The 18,992-nt window shown below is 41.6% G+C and overlaps 1 protein-coding gene across 7 annotated transcripts in view; it reads left to right on the forward strand.

Annotated features, from left to right (window-relative positions):
- The window catches only part of nrxn2b (neurexin 2b), a 458,944-nt gene that overhangs the window by 151,468 nt on the left and 288,484 nt on the right, over window positions 1-18,992 (forward strand). For 6 of the 7 annotated variants that reach the window (XM_059505743.1, XM_059505742.1, XM_059505739.1 and 3 more), the window contains exon 4: window positions 9,634-9,663. The exons of the other annotated variant lie outside the window; for it this stretch is intronic. In XM_059505743.1, the coding sequence (XP_059361726.1) occupies window positions 9,634-9,663 (30 nt within the window). The remainder of the gene's footprint in view (window positions 1-9,633; window positions 9,664-18,992) is intronic. 7 annotated transcript variants of the gene reach the window in all.

Below are 18,992 nucleotides of genomic sequence, written 5' to 3' on the forward strand. Positions count from 1 at the left end.
TTTGAGCACTTGCAGTGTTTTGCTACAAACTGTGTTCACAAACTGTGCATATTCGTATATATGCTGTTTCTGTGAGAAAATGCTCTGATGATAATTATATTAATGTTAAATGATTTGTGGTCCAGGTGAAATCAGTCTAACCGGTGAGCTCTGTACTAGTTTGTGTGCTCTTCAGACAGACTGCAGCTGCAGGACGCGTTTGAGTTTCCAAGCACATCCTCCTTAATGACAAAATGATGAGCCTTTCTCCATCTGTCACTCAATCAGTCGCCAATCAGATGCTTGGTGTGCTGAAGTCCGCTTTGTGAATTGTTGTCTTAATTATTGGCAGGATGCTAGAGCTCCACTGCAGTATGAATAATAATAATAATAATAATAATATGGCGCAGTCATGAACGTGTGTGTGTGAGAGAGAGAGATAGTTACAACGGCGAGGGATGTGGAAGTCTCTTCCGCTCTATTATTAGTCTGTTGACTGAGCAGCACATGGCTGGGTTTGGTAATCTGTTGATGGAAGTGATGCGGGCATCTGATTTGGCTGTGGATTCTGGACCGCTGTGTTTCTGTGAGACGTGTGAAAGCGATGGGACTCCCGTGTCACTTTTTCCACACGCTCCCATATGGCCAATCAGACGACAGCCTCCTCAGATCCTGTTACAACTGGCTCTGTTCCTTGAGATCACTGTGTGTGTGTGTGTGTGTGTGTGTGAGAGAGAGAGAGAGAGTCTGTGTGTGTGTATGTGTGTGTGAGAGAGAGAGAGTCTGTGTGTTTGTGTGTGTGTGTGTGTGTGTGTGTGTGTGTGTGTGTGTGTGTGTGTGTGTGTGTGTGACTGTGTGAAAAGCGTTAGCACTCGTTAGCTTGTCATTAGCGTTTTCATTCGAACCTATCGCTGTTTTCTTTTCTCCTCTCCTCTCTCTCGCTCCAGTTTTTCACAAGTTCATCAAACAACCGCAGTAAGAATATTTCATCAAGCACGGTGAGTAATGGCTTCTCCTATCATTGTTACTTGCACCTCTTGCCACATGTACAGTTTATCTATCTCTGTCGCTGATGAGGGATTCACATGTGATAAATGCAGGGAAATAGTTAGGCTGACAGAGAAGATTTCAGAATTAGAGACACGCATCCAAACTTTAATTGAGGACAGTAAGAATGTTAGGGCTCTAGATACGGCTTTGGATGCGTCTAGCTCAGGGATTCCTGTACATTGTTCGGTTCCGGCAACAGAGCCCCTGCAGCAGGGCAACAGGGTGACGGTGAGGCAGCGTAGTCGTGGGTCAAAACACCGCTCTTCTGTTCCGATCAAAACATTAAACAGGTTCTCCCCACTCAGTGATGCACCCACTGAGAAACCTGATGAAAGTGCTCTAGTTATTGGTGATTCTTTTGTACAGAACGTGAATATAGAGACACCAGCCACCATAGTCAAATGTTTACCGGGAGCCAGAGCGCCTGACATCTTGGCAAATTTAAAAGTGCTGGCTAATGCTAAACGTAAATACAGTAAGATTGTTATTCATGCCGGCGCTAATGATGTTCGACTTCGCCAGTCGGAGATCACTAAAAATAACATTAAAGAGGTGTGTGAACTTGCAAGCACGATGTCAGACACTGTAATATGCTCTGGTCCCCTCCCTGCTTACCGTGGTGATGAGATGCATAGCAGATAGTCATCACTCAATGGCTGGATGTCTAAGTGGTGCCCACAGAATAACATAGGTTTCATAGACAATTGGACGAGCTTTTGGGGCAGACCTGACCTGTTTAAAAGAGATGGTCTTCATCCCTCCTGGGGTGGCGCCACTCTTCTCTCTAGAAATATGGCAAATAGTCTTAGTGTTTATACTTGACTAACTGGGGCCCAGGTCAGGAAGCAGACAGACTGGCTAAACCGACCGTCTGCTAGCCGCCTCCCGTCACAGAGGTCAGTTAATTCTCAGCACATAGAGACTCTTTCACCTAGATATCACACTATAGAGACTGTGTCTGTTCCCCGAACTAGAAAATACTAAAAACGTCCAAACCAAGTTAAGATTAACAATTTAATTGAGGTTCAACAAATAAAAAACAGATGCAATATGGATAAACCAATGATAAAGCTTGGCTTATTGAATATCAGAACCCTTTCTACGAAAACACATTTTGTAAATAATTTGATCACTGATCATAATATAGATGTGCTCTGTTTGACAGAAACCTGGCTAAAACCTGATGATTACAGTATTTTAAATGAGTCCACCCCCCAAGATTACTGTTATAAACATGAGCTGCGTCTAAAAGGCAAAGGGGGAGGTGTTGCTTCAATTTATAACAACGTTTTAAGGATTTCTCAGATGGCAAGCTTCAAGTATATTTAATACTGTCACATGGAATTGATGTTGATGGTGTTGAAATTATTCAGCCAAGTGAAGATATCTCAGATCATTATTTAGTTTTGTGCAAACTTCATATAGCCAAAATTGTAAATTCTACTTCTTGTTACAAGTATGGAAGAACCATCACTTCTACCACAAAAGACTGCTTTTTAAGTTATCTTCCTGTTGTATCCAAATTCCTTGGCATATCCAAAACCTCAGAACAACTTGATGATGTAACAGAAACTATGGACTCTCTCTTTTCTAGCACTTCAAATACAGTTGCTCCTTTACGCTTAAGGAAGGTTAAGGAAAACAGTTTGACACCATGGTATAATGAGCATACTCGCACCCTAAAGAGAGCAGCCCGAAAAATGGAGCGCAGCTGGAGGAAAACAAAACTAGAGGTATTTCGTATTGCTTGGCGGGAAAGTAACCTATCCTACAGAAAAGCATTAAAAACTGCTAGATCCGACTACTTTTCTTCTCTTTTAGAAGAAAACAAACATAACCCCAGGTATTTATTCAATACAGTGGCTAAATTAACGAAAAATAAAGCCTCAACAAGTGTTGACATTTCCCAACACCACAGCAGTAATGACTTTATGAACTACTTTACTTCTAAAATCGATACTATTAGAGATAATATTGCAACCATTCAGCCGTCAGCTACAGTATCACATCAGACAGTGCACTATAGACCCCCTGAGGAACAGTTCCACTCATTCTCTACTATAGGAGAGGAAGAATTGTATAAACTTGTTAAATCATCTAAACCAACAACATGTATGTTAGACCCTGTACCATCTAAGCTCCTAAAAGAAGTGCTTCCAGAAGTCATAGATCCTCTTCTGACTATTATTAATTCCTCATTGTCATTAGGATATGTCCCCAAAACCTTCAAACTGGCTGTTATTAAGCCTCTCATCAAAAAAACACAATTTGACCCCAAAGAACTAGTTAATTATAGACCAATCTCGAATCTCCCTTTTCTGTCCAAGATACTAGAAAAGGTGGTATCCTCACAATTATATTCCTTCTTAGAGAAAAATGGTATATGTGAGGATTTCCAGTCAGGATTTAGACCGTATCATAGTACTGAGACTGCTCTCCTTAGAGTTACGAATGATCTGCTCTTATCATCTGATCGTGGGTGTATCTCTCTATTAGTTTTATTGGATCTTAGTGATGCGTTTGACACAATTGACCTCAACATTCTTTTGCATAGACTTGAACACTTTGTTGGCATTAAGGGAAGTGCTTTAGCATGGTTTAAATCATACATATATGACCGCCATCAGTTCGTAGCAGTGAATGAAGATGTATCATATCGATCACAAATGCAGTATGGAGTACCTCAAGGCTCAGTACTAGGGCTGCTACTCTTCACGCTTTATATGTTACCCTTGGGAGATATCATCAGGAAACATGGTGTTAGCTTTCACTGTTATGCTGATGATACTCAGCTCTATATTTCTCCGCGGCCCGGTGAAACACACCAATTTGAAAAACTAATGGAATGTATAGTCGATATAAAAAACTGGATGACAAGTAATTTCTTACTGCTAAATTCTGAAAAAACAGATTTGTTAATTATAGGACCTAAAAACTCTGCTTGTAATAACCTAGAACACTGTCTAAGACTTGATGGTTGCTCTGTCAATTCTTCGTCATCAGTTAGGAACCTAGGTGTGCTATTTGATCGCAATCTTTCCTTAGAAAGCCACGTTTCCAGCATTTGTAAAACTGCATTTTTCCATCTCAAAAATATATCTAAATTACGGCCTATGCTCTCAATGTCAAATACATAAATGTTAATCCATGCATTTATGACCTCAAGGTTAGATTATTGTAATGCTTTATTGGGTGGTTGTTCTGCACGCTTAGTAAACAAACTACAGCTAGTCCAAAATGCAGCAGCAAGAGTTCTTACTGGAACCAGGAAGTATGACCATATTAGCCCGGTCCTGTCAACACTGCACTGGCTCCCTATCAAGCATCGCATAGATTTTAAAATATTTTTTTTTACTTATAAAGCCCTGAATGGTTTAGCACCTGAGTATTTGAATGAGCTCCTTTTACATTATAATCCTCTACGTCCGCTACGTTCTCAAAACTCAGGCAATTTGATAATACCTAGAATATCAAAATCAACTGCGGGCGGCAGATCCTTTTCCTATTTGGCGCCTAAACTCTGGAATAACCTACCTAACATTGTTCGGGAGGCAAACACACTCTTGCAGTTTAAATCTAGATTAAAGACCCATCTCTTTAACCTGGCTTACACATAACATACTAATATGCTTTTAATATCCAAATCCATTAAAGGATTTTTAGGCTGCATTAATTAGGTAAACCGGAACCGGAAACACTTCCCATAACACCCTATGTACTTGCTACATCATTAGAAGAATGGCATCTACGCTAATATTAGTCTGTTTCTCTCTTATTCCGAGGTCACCGTAGCCACCAGATCCAGTCTGTGTCCAGATCAGAGGGTCACTGCAGTCACCCGGATCCAGTACGTATCCAGACCAGATGGTGGATCAGCACCTAGAAAGGACCTCTACATCCCTGAAAGACAGCGGAGACCAGGACAACTAGAGCCCCAGATACAGATCCCCTGTAAAGACCTTGTCTCAGAGGAGCACCAGGACAAGACCACAGGAAACAGATGATTCTTCTGCACAATCTGACTTTGCTGCAGCCTGGAATTGAACTACTGGTTTCGTCTGGTCAGAGGAGAACTGGCCCCCCAACTGAGCCTGGTTTCTCCCAAGGTTTTTTTCTCCATTCTGTCACCGATGGAGTTTCGGTTCCTTGCCGCTGTCGCCTCTGGCTTACTTAGTTGGGGACACGTCATCTACAGAGATATCGTTGACTTGATTGCAAATAAATGCACAGACACTATTTAACTAAACAGAGATGACATCACTGAATTCAATGATGAACTGCCTTTAACTATCATTTTGCATTATTGACACTGTTTTCCTAATGAATGTTGTTCAGTTGCTTTGACGCAATGTATTTTGTTTAAAGCGCTATATAAATAAAGGTGACTTGACTTGACTGTGTGTGTGTGTGTGAGTGTGTGTGTGTGTGTGTGTGTGTGTGTGTGTGTGTGCGTGCGTGTGTGTGTGTGTGTGACTGTGTGTGTGTGTGTGTGTGCGCGTGTGTGTGTGCGTGTGACTGTGCGTGTGTGTGTGTGTGTATGTGTGTGTGTGTGTGTGTGTGTGTGTCATCTCATACAGGAAGTGTCTTCATCACAGCTCTCCATCCTCCTGCATCACCTATGTGTGAGGTTGACCATTTAGAGATAATTATTTATATCATAACTTTTTTTCAAATTAATTAAGTTCTGCTCTAATGGAGGGAAAAGCTCTTTTAGTTTTTGCTGTGATTTGTAAAGTGGTGCTCTTGTCCTCACACCCACCTTTCCTCTCTGAGTCACCAGCTGTAGGAGGACTGATGCTGATTCGAGAGAATAATCGACACGTCCTCCATGTGAGTCTAATTCATAATTCATACTTACTGTAATTGTTTTCTCTGCTCTACTTTCTGGCTGAGCTCGTCTAAGTTGCGTTACTTTACTGCTCTCTTTCTCAGTGGTTTGACAGCAATATTTCCATATCCTGTCATTGCCGCATTATTTTACTCTCTCTCCTGCGTCCTTTTGGAGGCAAAAGAGGATTCTAGGTAACATGTTCTGCAAATGCCATCAGAGTTTCTTCTGAATGCTGAGGGTGACATCTCAGGTTTTTACACCCAACCCACCCACAATCTTATAATGCACTTTAGATCATAGACATCCACTGAACCAACCTGAAACTCATGCAGCGTTTGGCTTTCCTTCAGCTTTACATCGCAAAACAACACCACAATCCTCTACCACTTAACAAACATTTTTTGTTTAACCCATACTTAATTTGTTTTGGTCATCCTAACTACACATGACTATATGGTTAGTTGTGTTTAGGGTGGTTTCCTGAACAGAGCTGAATCCCAGTAGAACTGCTGACAGAAAGAAGCTTCTCTGGTAACAAGCAGCAGAGTGTGGAGAGGAGAGCAGAGCAACCAAAATGCTGCAATTACAGGTATATGTAAAATTATTCAAATCAGGAAAGGGAGGACAAGACAGAGAAGGTCAGCACAGCGTGATGTTGTGTGAAGAGGAAGCTCTGAATGCTCTATCTCATTATCTGTGAGGACATCAAACCACACGCTCCCAAACACAGCTGAAAAAAACACAAGCTTTCAAATCAGAGATGGAAACGTTTGAGATCTGCGTGGCCACCTACAAACTATTCTCCTTGCTTCTTGTTTCTCTGAGCGATTTGCTCTCCAACATGCACTGCAGACTGATTTTGTTGCTCATTAAGTTCACAACTAATTAGTGTGGTTTTGAAGACGAGATGTGATGTAACCTTGTTGTGTTAACCTGTGAATTAAATATCCACAAACAGATATCGATCCATCCTATACTCATCTGAATGTGCTTCCAGACCTGCTTGGCTCTGCTCGATTGTCCTGCGTAATGAGAATTAAAGAGTTTTGGGTTGAACTGACTCATCAGGGCTGTGCATCATTCAGAATTTAGTTCCAACTTTGACAAATCAAACAATTTCGGTAAGACTGTAAAGCAAATTCAACACGATTTGAAATTCGTATGATGATTTTCATTACAAAAGAAAGCAGTTTGTTTGGTTAAACCCAAATTGTTGAGTTAATCAATTCTGAATTGAAAGATGTTTAAAAAGCCTTGCATTATTGGGACGGACAGACAGTTTTACCTGGTGACCTCCAGTCATTTGTAATAATTGCAGAGGTTGTCTGTGATATTAATCCCATGCTAATTGGTCATGTCTGTAATTTGTAAAGTAAAAATTCCCCAGCAAATGACCTACAATATTAGGTCCTGTGAAAATATTAGTCCCGTGCGAATTGAGATCTCTGTGATTTGGCTAGCATTTAGTGGTTTTAGGTTTTTGTTTGCTGTGCGCCTTTTTACCCATCTTTCGTGAAGAAAGGAGCTGCGTTGGAGTGTTTGACAGTATTTTGGGTGCTGTCATATCCCTACACCATACAATTTGCAGACAGAGAAAGCTGAAAAGGTTTTGAGGTTAATGTGTTACAAATAAATCAAGCATAAAGCTTCTTATTTTAATAATAAAGATCTTATTTTAACCTGGTGAAATTAAATTGCCACAGCGCATGAGACTATATTAGTTTCTTTTTTTTATAAATCCATCTAACGGACCACAGAACGGGACTCTCAAAGCCTTGACATCTGGGTAACCAGGAGATAATTCAATACATTTGAATAAAATCACAGGCCTCTCTTATCCCATGTGAATACACCACATGAAATTCAGATGTGGGGGGTGAGGTCCCCAGGTAATACTAATCCCTTGTGAATAGGGTTTATTTCAGCTTCCTGTGTGACGTGGACAGTTCAGTTGAGACTCACACTTGTGAATCAAAGGAGTCGATTCTCACAGTCTGAATCCTGCAGACACACGGAGAATCGTGTCGATCGTGTCGTCCATTAGCACAGTTCTGCTAAAAGAGAAAAGAGCTTCTCCAGCTTCTTGACTTATGGGATGAAATCGCTACATTTCAGCACATGCCGTGTTCTTGCAGCTAATTCTGTCCGTATGCTGCCTGTGACGGTTGGCTTGAGTCGAGGGTTTTGTTGGCAACAGTAGTGTTACTTTTGACATGCATGTGTAGAAAAGAGCTCTTGAGATAGTGGTGTTGTTTGGGTGAATGTAAATGCAGTGAGCGTGTCGAACATAATGTTTCAGGCGAGTGTGTGTGTGTGTGTGTGTGTGTGTGTGTTTGGTCTTGTGCCTCTGTAGGTGTTGGATGTAAAAACCCTTTTGTTTGAGAAGACGTTTTATTACCTTCATCTCCAGTTCGCTGGAATCACACAGATCATGAGGTGGCTCATACACTGGGAATAATAATGTGCAGGCTTTATACAGCTTGCGTTGTGTAGCCTTTCAAAGAGTGTAGAAGACACTTCTGCATGATTTGTTGTTGATGTCCAGTCAAATCCTCCATTTTATCAGTGCAAATTCGATCTGTTACTTGCTAGAAATTTGGTGGCTGTCAACATGGACAATGTCTGTGACGTGCCATAAAAACATATGGTCATATTTCAGGTTATTTCGGGGTAAGTCGGCTCTTGAGCAAACCCTGATGTAAGTCTTGCGCTGCCATGTTTGCATCGGTCCAGTCCTAACCATGAGTTTTTTAGATGATTATTGTAGTCTGATCATGATGAGTGCGAATGAATGAAACAGATTTTTACAGCCTTTCATTTTGAAAAGAATAAAAATTCTGCTTAAGGCAAGACACTTTAGGTCAATTTCAAGAGTTTGGACAGTTCACACTGTGTTTTTCCTATTTTTCAGAATAGACTGCAGAAAGTGTTTATTTTATTGCAATTTATCTATTTGTGTTTGGAAATGTCAGTTTTAATCCATATCTTTAAAAGGATTATATCTATTCTAGCTCTTACAAACACCAAATGTCCAGTTTTCTAAAAATTTCTTCATATTTCATTCACATTGATTTATACAACATTTTCTCTCCTGAAAACATGTTGAAAATGTATCTGTTGACCTTATTGTCTGATTTATTGAGTGATAGAAAGAGAAATCCAGAATTTTGAACCAGGCTTCATCCAGTTCACTTGTATATTTAAACCTAACATTTCAGAAACAGGAAACCCGTCTTCAGTTGTTCATGTCGTAGATCAGCTGGGGAAGTGTGCTGAGGTCTCTAGTTCTGTCTCAGGCTGGAGTCCAGCGGTTAGACTAGAGTCTGTCTGATAACAGTCTCACGTGGATGAGGAGCGAGTCAGAACGGAGCTGTTGTAGGTGTTTCTGTTCTGACAGAAGTGTGCTGTCCCGTCGAGTGCTCTAGATGAGACGCTCTTGAACTCTGCCAAACAGTTGTGTGTGTGTGTGTGTGTTTCCATAAGGCCTGAGGGGAAAAAAGCATTTGAGCGAGCAATGCTTTTTTTCCAATCCCCCCTCACTCAAGAAGTGTTCACTCGTTTGTCCGTTTGTTCGTTTGTTTTTTCAGCCTTTATTTTCTCTCTCTTCTTTCTTTTCTTGTTTTGCTTTGAGTTGATCTTTGACATCCGAGCGTGCCCCGGGATGTCTGTCACAAACTGCAGTCCAACCTTGTGACAATGCTTGCTTTCTTCCCGTGCCTTTTTATGACCTTCTTTTTTCATTTCTTTCTTTTGTTTCTGTTCTTTCCTTCAAGGTCTGGCGCACCTGACGTTAAACAGCCAAGGTATGGTTCATTCCGTTTTCCATTCTTTTCTTTAGTAAGGAAACAGATCTGTCTGTCTCTCCCCTCCCTCCGTCTCTTGTCCCGAACCCTCCGAACACTGTCCTCCTCCCCATCGTACTGTGTTGCTGTATTTCCATGCTGTGAGTCCTGACGACTGACCTCTGACCTCCCGGACACAGGTAACGCTCTTCTGCTCTCGATGCTGGGGTTGAAATGCTGCTGTAATGTCACTCACAGATGAAGGGTGTGTTTGTGTTCAGAATGCACAGAGTCTCATTCTGTGGTCATTCTCATTGTTTGGCAATTACTCAAGCTGTTAATCATCTTCAGTCCCTCAGATCTGCTCTATGCCAGTATGACACTCAGCGCTGTCTGACTGACTGAATTAATGTTTGTTTTTAACGGTTTTTCTGATGCAATGTGTCTGTTTTATATCATGTTTCTTGACTTGACCAGCACTCAGTACTGTACTTTGTCTGTTTAACTAAAATCCTCGTTCTCTGATTATTTACTCGCCCTCATGTCAAACCTGTGTGACTTTCTTGCACAAAACAAAAGATAATTTAAGAAATGTTGCAGTGTTCTTGTCAGTACAGTGAAAGTCAATGGGTCCAAAGTTGTTTGGTTCCCAAGGTTTTTGAAAAGATTCACACAGGTCTGAGCGACACGAGGCAGAGTGCATGATGACAGAATGATCTTTCTGAGTGAACTATTCCTTTCAGATGCTGTTTGATGACTGATCTTCATGAGGACTAGTTAGGGCTCTATTATGTTGGTGATTGCAGGTGTTTCTATCATGTGGGTGAAGTTGTGCTCTCATATGCACAGATAGTCCAGTTCTTCTGTAGATGCTGTGTTGAGTTGTGTCTATTTATCCGTCACACTGTGTTTCATCTCACCTGCTTTCATTGGTTTTAATCTCACTCTCGTGACTGTGTGTTTCCCTCAGTTATGTCTATTGTGTTGGTCCGTTTGTATAAATCAGTAGAAGTGTCCTCCGTGCTCCTACTTGACTTTGATCTTCAGCTCTTTTTTAGACTGGACTAGTTTTCCCTGGAGATCCATTTGTTTTAAAGACATCTCTCAGAGAACTTGTAAAAACCAGAAATCAAATCTCCAGTTTTTCTCCTCTGGGAAATCTAATCTGGATAGGAATGTCTGTGACTGCCGTGTATTTTTATTTATTTTTTTTACAATTTTTTTTTAAACATTCATTCATGGTTTTGAGGAATGTAACTAAAGCTAGGTTTGCTGCTCTTTAATGATTGATTTAGAGCTGATTCCTAGTGCCACTGGCGTCCCATCCAATCCTAAAACAGAAATGACACATACAGACCACAGTAATCCTCCCTTCCTGTCACTGTTAAACTGTATTTTTCCAGAATATATCATGGTTTTATTGTTTGAAACATACTGAAACTTACACTAAGCAAATAAACATCAAGCACACAAAACATGCTATAAATAAAATACATGAAATACATTTTTATTAAACCTTTTGTTTTGTTTAACAACGTTATTTCTGAATGTAATAGCATGAAGGACTTATTCACAGATGTGGCTCATTTGTGTGTTTTTTTTTCTTTCCTTTTAACAACTTAATGACTTATTGTTACATGTAACTTATTTAGCACAAAACACATCACTGATCCTCTTTTTCAACAAGAGTCCCTCAGACGTCCTTTAGGAAATGAGCCCGTCGCGATGCAGCTCTTGCTCTGGTGTTTGAGCTGTGGGTCTCCATATTAGACATCTGGAGGAATAGTAACGTGTGCATTAGTCCTGTTACCTGTGTCTGCCCTCTGCCTGTCCCGTTTGAGAAGAGGATTGTTATTCTGGTCAGAACTGACCTACTATATTCACACAGACACCAGTGGCTCGAGAAGACCATCCAGAGCGCATGCAGATAGCTGATATGTCTTTACATATCTGCTCTTAAGACAGTCATTCATATTCATGCCATCAGCAGCATCTGTGAGCTGTGATGTGTTTACAGTCAGACGCATTAAACATCAGAGCTGCGACTCTCCAGACATCCTTTGAGACTGTCTCTGACCATCCACACACTTATGCACACAACACACACACTCACTCACTCACTCACTCACTCAAACACACACACTCCATAGGCATAATGGTTTTATACTGTACAAACTGTATTTTCTATTGCCCTACGCCAACCCTACACCTAACCCTAACCCTCACAGGAAACTAATGGCGATTTTTGAATTTCATAAAACAGTTTTGGATTTTTTTTAAACTGTAAGTGTCATCATAAACCATGTTTAAGGTGTAGTAACCATGTCATTATACACATTTGTGTCCTCAAAAGCCATATATATCAGCACACACACACACACACATTCACTCTCACAAACACACACACACACTAGGGATGGAAATTAACTTTTTTGTCCACCGGCCACTGTGTCTGCTGGATTTCAAAATCTACCAGCCACTCAATGTTTTTAACAGCCACTTTCTTGTTTTTAACCGACAATGTGTAACTGCATGTGAAAATTAGGGGAGAGCAGGGGCGAAAGTACCATTTTTCAGAAAAACATCATTTTAAAAGATCATGTTGTAGACAGAGATATATTTCTGCTGTGGCCAGTAAGAAAGACTTCAGTATAATTTCACTTTGAACATAAGTTGCACATTGTTACTTTCGACCCCATCGGTTGGTTGGGACGAAAGTAACACAACAATATAAGGTATATGTTTTTCTGTTACTCTTATTTTTCTTAAGTATACCTGATTGTGACCTTGTTAATATGTAACTGCAAACATATTTTGTCCTTTATCTTTGCAAAAAAAATATTAAATTACATCTTTATATTTTCATTTTAAATTTAAGTTTCATCAGACTGTATTTTTTTATTGTCAATTTCAATGTATTTTTATTAAAAAAAAAATTTCAACAGAATTTACAATATAAAAATGTAATTACATTAGCATAATAATAAAAAAAAAAAACTCTAAACATAATGTAACAGTAGGCCTATTTATGTTTCCATCCAGTTGTTTTTATGCATAAATTAAAAATGTGCATTAAAACATCTGGAAACACTGCAAATTCATAGGTGGAGGTGTACATGCTAAGATATGGTTAAAACCTAAATATAAATGCGATGTAGCAGGTGCCCAGAGAGTGATGTTCCTCTATGTCCAGAAACGCCCTCTCAAAAACATTTGGATAAAACCAGACCTCTGTTTGTCTTTCTGACCCTCACTCAGACATGTTTTTTTGGTATAATATGACATAAACATTTGTAAGAAATGATGCAAGATGCAGAAAGTCACAATATAGCACGCACTGGAACAAAATAAATACTTTTTGTCACTGTAGCGGGACAAAAGTAACAATTGTTACTTTCGTCCCAACAGGAACTCCTGACATTTAAACTCAACTTAATTTTATACTAAAAAAATCTGAAAATGCAAACTTTAGGATGTTTTAAAGCACTAAATAACCTGTAGATTGATCATTACTGTGACACATGAAACAAGAAAAACAACACGACTAATTTAAAAAAATTACCGCTTCAATAATTTACTTTTTGTACTCGAAAACAGTTTTACGGACCTAACTTTGGGAAACAATGAGGAAATCACATGATATTTCTCAGCTCCGTCAAGGATTGCATGCTGAATATCTCATAGCTGGGAATGCAAATGCAGAAAGAGGCTCGGAGAAAATCGCTTTGTTACTTTCGTCCTACGTTACTTTCGACCCCGCTCTCCCCTAATACTAAAAGATCTACAATACTTTATTTATTTAATCTCAAGTCTCAATGAAATACTGACATTTTCTCTTTCAGTAATGCTCAAAAATGCTGCCTATCTAGGCAGCTTATAGGTTTTGAGCCGACTCTTGCTGAAGCAGCTCATTCTCTCAACTCCGTAGCCCAACCGATGATACACTGCACTGTTTTTGTACGCTTTAATAATGTTGTATTTAATTCCAAAGGAAAGGATTCACCAGTATTTGTATGTGTAAGTGTTTTTTTTTTTTTTTTTTTTTTTTTTTTTTTTTTTTTTTTTTTTTTTTTGTGGTTGAGGGAACACGTGGGGAAAAGTCCCCTGTTCTAGAGTATATCACTGAAAGAAATCTCGGCTCGCAAACTTTTACACCATCGACAAACGAACGCACAGCGTTTTTAATACATAGTTTTCACGCGTCTCGTCACGCCAGAGCTGTCAAACATGTGCAGCGACCCTCTACGGACGCCTTGGGAATTGAATCGCCATTGGCTAGTAATTAATAATAATAATAATAATAATTTAATATTTTATTTAATTTTTATGTAATTTTAATTATTTTAGTTTACTCGCAAGCTTTATAATAATCAAGTATCATTTAAGAATAGAACTTTAGTAATTAGATGTAAACTTGATAACCATGTTTGAATGCTTATTAGTCGTTTTAATTGAACATTTTAACTGGACTGGTGGTGGTGCTTTTTTGGTCATTCAGTGTTTCTGTAAAAAAAAAAAAAAAAACTTTTTATTGGGAAAAAACCCTTACAAAACTCCTGATAAGATAATAATAATACGATTCCTACTAATAAAATCTATAAAACACACTAAGGATTACTAAAGATTAATGAGCTGCTGGATTCATGAATATTAATTAGGTTTTGTGTGTTCGCTCGAACTGATTTGCTGAAATCAAAACAGGGATGATAATAGGTGAGCGCCAGCCAATGAGATTGCCGTTCACGCATTAGCTCCACCCACTACCGGAAAAGCTGTTCTTAAGAGCTGAAGTCTTCCATAGGAATGCCGTTATTTTGAAAGGAAAATACAACAAATAATATTGTTTAAATGTAGCATGTCAATCCCCTATCTCTCTTTCTGTCTGTGAGTGTTAGAGAAACCGACAGCGATTTGTGCTCCTTAACACTAGAGTTTACGGTACATTATACAGGTGCGTTGCGGATCCATTGAGGAAAAAAAAGCACAGATCGTCTGACGGAGAGTCCGAGAGTGTTCGCGAGTGAAAATATCTGTGCTAAACTTAGCCTCCAACTAACACACTGGCGAGTAAAATTAGATAATTGATTAGCCATTGGCTAATATTAGACATCATTTAGTAGCCAGAAGGAAGATTTAGTCGCATATGAGAGTGATTTACTCGCAATGTAGAGGGTTGACTTACTAGCCACAGAGCTAACTTCTGAAAAAGTACTTGAAGACTGGAAATAAAATGCATCCCCCGGACAGCAGTTATTAGTTATTAGTATGCGGAAACTTGTGCGCGATAACAAATTCAACTCTTCACGCGATCTTGTATATAATGAGCGCATGCTATAAAAAGTACTGTGAACAACCAACAAATATATCACTCCGCCGGCGGCACTAACTTTAGCTGAAACCACTGTACTGGGAACAATGCCGCCATTTCGAGCCCGGTTTACAACGCGTTTCTCCACGGAGCTGCTTCTGATGATATTACACTGTATTGCGTGTTGTACACACACCAAGGATGTGCCGGCCAGGTGAAACAGTATGCTATTTTTATTTACCCGCCATGGTGGCCGGTAGATGAAGCGAGTTTACCCACCTCAACACAAAAACACCCGCATTTGGCTGGTGGTGGGTGCTAATTTCCATCCCTGACACACACACACACACACACCCATTTACTCTCACAAACACACACACACACACACACACACACACACACTCACTCTCACAAACACACACACATTCACTCTCACAAACACACAAACACACACACACATTCACCCTCACAAACACACACACACGAACTCACTCACACACACGAACTATCAGACTAATCAGACCACTGGAAGGGCGAGATGTCATGGGCGGGGTGATATAACAACCAAGAAGCTTAAAAGCACATGTGGTGGAATCAGCATCAGCTTCTAGGAATGAAGGGAGCACTTGAAGGGATGCCTGAAATATGCCCCTGAGGTGCAGCATCTCATTCCCTTCGGGGAACCATGATTACATGCGTAACCTGAAGATGTTCCCCTTTAGGACTCGAGATCGAGACGATCAGGAACGAGAATGCCCACAACGCCTGAAAAGTCCCTGCCTAGTCTGAAAGAGCACAGCTAAAGCGAGAGAAAGGAGCCAGGAGTGGCGCAAAATGCAGGTAGGTACCTGACAAGTAGGCAGGGACATCCCGCCCAAAGGCCAACTTTAGAAGGAGCAAGTTTTGATCCCCAAAGAGAGGGGAGATCAGAGGAATGTAGGCTTTAGAACAGCATCCTAATCCAACGCTAAACATACGCTTCTCTCAGTCTCAGCGCACCACAGATGTAATTAACAACCTCGGTTGAGAGATTAGAAACTACAAGCTGTGGCTCTTCAGGGGCCACATCTATAACTTCCACAGCTATGGGCAGGGGTGGAATATCGTGCCCTCCACCTATGAGAGGAGGTCTCTCTTGACAAGGCATCTCCAGGGAGAGCCATCGAGGAGGGAAATCAGGACTGAGAACCATACTCAGCCCTGGCCAGAACAGGGCTACTAACAGCAGCCAAACTCTGTCCTGGTGCACTCTCTCCAGAACTCCTGGGAGCAGAGCAATTGGTGGAAAAGCATACAGACGAAGCCTCGCCCATGTCTGTACCACCCCAGTGGAGCTGGATGAGTCAGAGAGTACCAGAGGGGATACCACCTGAGCCAGGCCAAAAGCTCTCTATACCCGAGGCCTTGACCCTGCCTCGAGAGGATGTCTGCCCCATAATGAAAACCCCAAGAATGTGATCTACTCTCAGTGAAAGGAGTTTGCCCTGGGACTAGGCTTGCCGCGATAGACACTGTTGACGGTGATATTGGTTAATCTGCAACACCGGTTACATCACTCGCCCACCGGGGCACCAACCCCCACCGTCGTTTAGATTTTTTGTAGTAATAAAAATCATTTAGTTCAGTAAAATAACCGACGCTACAATTAAAAACTGAATGCAAATACTTAATATTAACCTTAGTTAACTGTAGTCAATATACTGACCGAGTAAATTTCAACATTTATGATTACATTATTAAGAACATTCTAAACAAAACTTCTGACTCTAAAATGTTTTTTCTCATGGCAATGAGGGGTGCCCCCTTACAACAGGTTTGTGATGTGGTAGTTTGGTCCTCTCCGCACACATTCATAAGATTTTATAGTTTGGATGTCCATGCTACTCCGGGCTCTCATGTCCTTGAGTCAACATCACAAGCTAATGTCTGAGGCATTCTTGTGGTTTGGTAGCACACCTGCACAACCCTAGGGGTCCAGACATTTTTCAAGCAAAGCGGCATGGGTATTCTCGTTCCCAATGCGCTGAACAGCGCAGCATTGACAGAAGCTTTCGAAAGGGAACGTTCCCGGTTACTTGACTGTAACCTTGTTCCCTGAGAAAGCGGAAGGAGATGCTGAGCTGCTCAGTGCATTGGGAAACGTCTTATTTGTGACCAGCTGTGAATAATGTGTGTAACACATCGATAGAATTGACCCAGTGGTACTATAGCCTCGGTTGATGATGTCATCGGGGTGCGCCCAAGAAGGTTCCGAGAAGCCCGAGAAGGTTCCGAGAAGGTTCCTCCTCTCCGGAATCGCCCATGGCGAGCCGTCGAGGAGAGATTTTATCTCCGAGAACCATACTCTGTTTGGCCAACGTGGTGCTATCAGAAAGAGGCAAGACTTTTGTTGGCGAACTCTGGCTAGGACTCCCGGGAGCAGAGAGACTGGAGGAAACACATACAGGTGCATTTTGGGCCATGTGTTCGCCATCGCATCCAGACCCAGGGGGGCTGGGTGACTCAGAGAGAAGTAGAGGGGACATTGCGCTGATGGGAGGCGAAGAAGTCCACCTCTGCTTCGTAAAATTTTCTCCAAATCTGTTTTACTACCTCTGGGTGGAGTTTCCATTCCATTCCAGGAATGTAACCAGGTGTTGTGCACCCGTACTAGGACATGACAGCCCCTCAAATGATGGAGGAAATATTTCAGAGCCAGAAATACGGCCATCAGCTCGAGGCAATTGATGTGCCAATATAGCTGATGAGCCCCCCCTTTCCCCTTGAGCTGGGTGGCCATCCAAGACCGCTCCCCAGCCCATCAGGAAGGCATCTGTCATTAGCAGTCTGCGATGACACGGTGCCCCTCGATGCCGAATTTGCGACACGACAGTCTTGACGGTTAACATATTTCACTTGAGCGCTTTGACACTACGGTTTAAGTCTCGAAGATCCAAGAATGGGTGCACTCCCTCACCCTTCTTGGGAACCAGGAAGTATCTGCTCTAATAGCCCGACTCTCTCCTTGGACGAGGAACATGTTCTACAAATCCATGTCTCGATGAAGCTCAGCGACTGCTTCCTGGTGTGCCCAGAGCCACTAGCTCAGTGCCCTGAAGCGGCGGACAGGCAGGGGATGACTGTGCTAGCTGCTCTAGAGACCTCCGTAGAAGTAGCGAGCCTCTCAGCACCTCTTAGCATTGCCGGAGATTGCTGCGCCCTGAAACACTGACAGGGTTGGCAGAATGATCTCCTGAGGGCACTGAGAAGAGATGGGCGCCATGTAATGCGGTGTACACCGCTCTTCCCCAGAGATTGCCTTCAACAGGTCAGCCTGGTATGCCTGTAACACTGCCATAGTGTGCAGCGCAGCACCAGCCTGACCTGCAGCTAGGTAAGCTTTACCTACGATGATGTTATTTTACAAGGTTTTGTGGGGAGAGTAGGTTTCTTAACCGAGGATGCAGATTCGGGCGAGAGATAGCTCGCAAACATCTCTTCAACCCGAGGCATCTCCAAATACCCCCGTGACTTTGCATCCACGATAGTTGAAAAAGTCAACGTCGAGGGCCCAAAAATGCGGGAAGTATACGGTTTGCTCCATGACTTCGACAGCTCATCATGGAGGTCAGAAACCTATCCTCCAGCTTACTACGTTTGGGGGTTTCTTGTTCGCGTGGTCTGAATATAGCTCAGACGAGCACGAAGCATCTTTACTGAAAGCAGTTCACAATGCTCGCACTCGCCCGTCTCTAAAGCCAGAACCACATGCTCTTCCCCCAAACAAACAAAACAGTAATCATGTGTATCCAGCTCATACATAGGACGAGAGCATGGAGGAACACTTACCGTTTCGTTGGCTCGTCCTACGAAGATCTGTAGCTGACAAAAAGGATCTTCCTGACGCACACATGTACAGAATGATCTGAAGACAAAAGACCTGTTGATGCACCTGTGTCTTATCTATTTATAGTCCCGTGTTGCGGGCGCGCCCCCGATGACGTCATCAATCGAGGCTTTATTACCACCGGGTCAATTCTATCGACGTGTTACACACATTATT

Source organism: Carassius carassius, chromosome 2, assembly GCF_963082965.1.
Source record: "Carassius carassius chromosome 2, fCarCar2.1, whole genome shotgun sequence".
NCBI classification, from domain to species: Eukaryota; Metazoa; Chordata; class Actinopteri; order Cypriniformes; family Cyprinidae; genus Carassius; species Carassius carassius.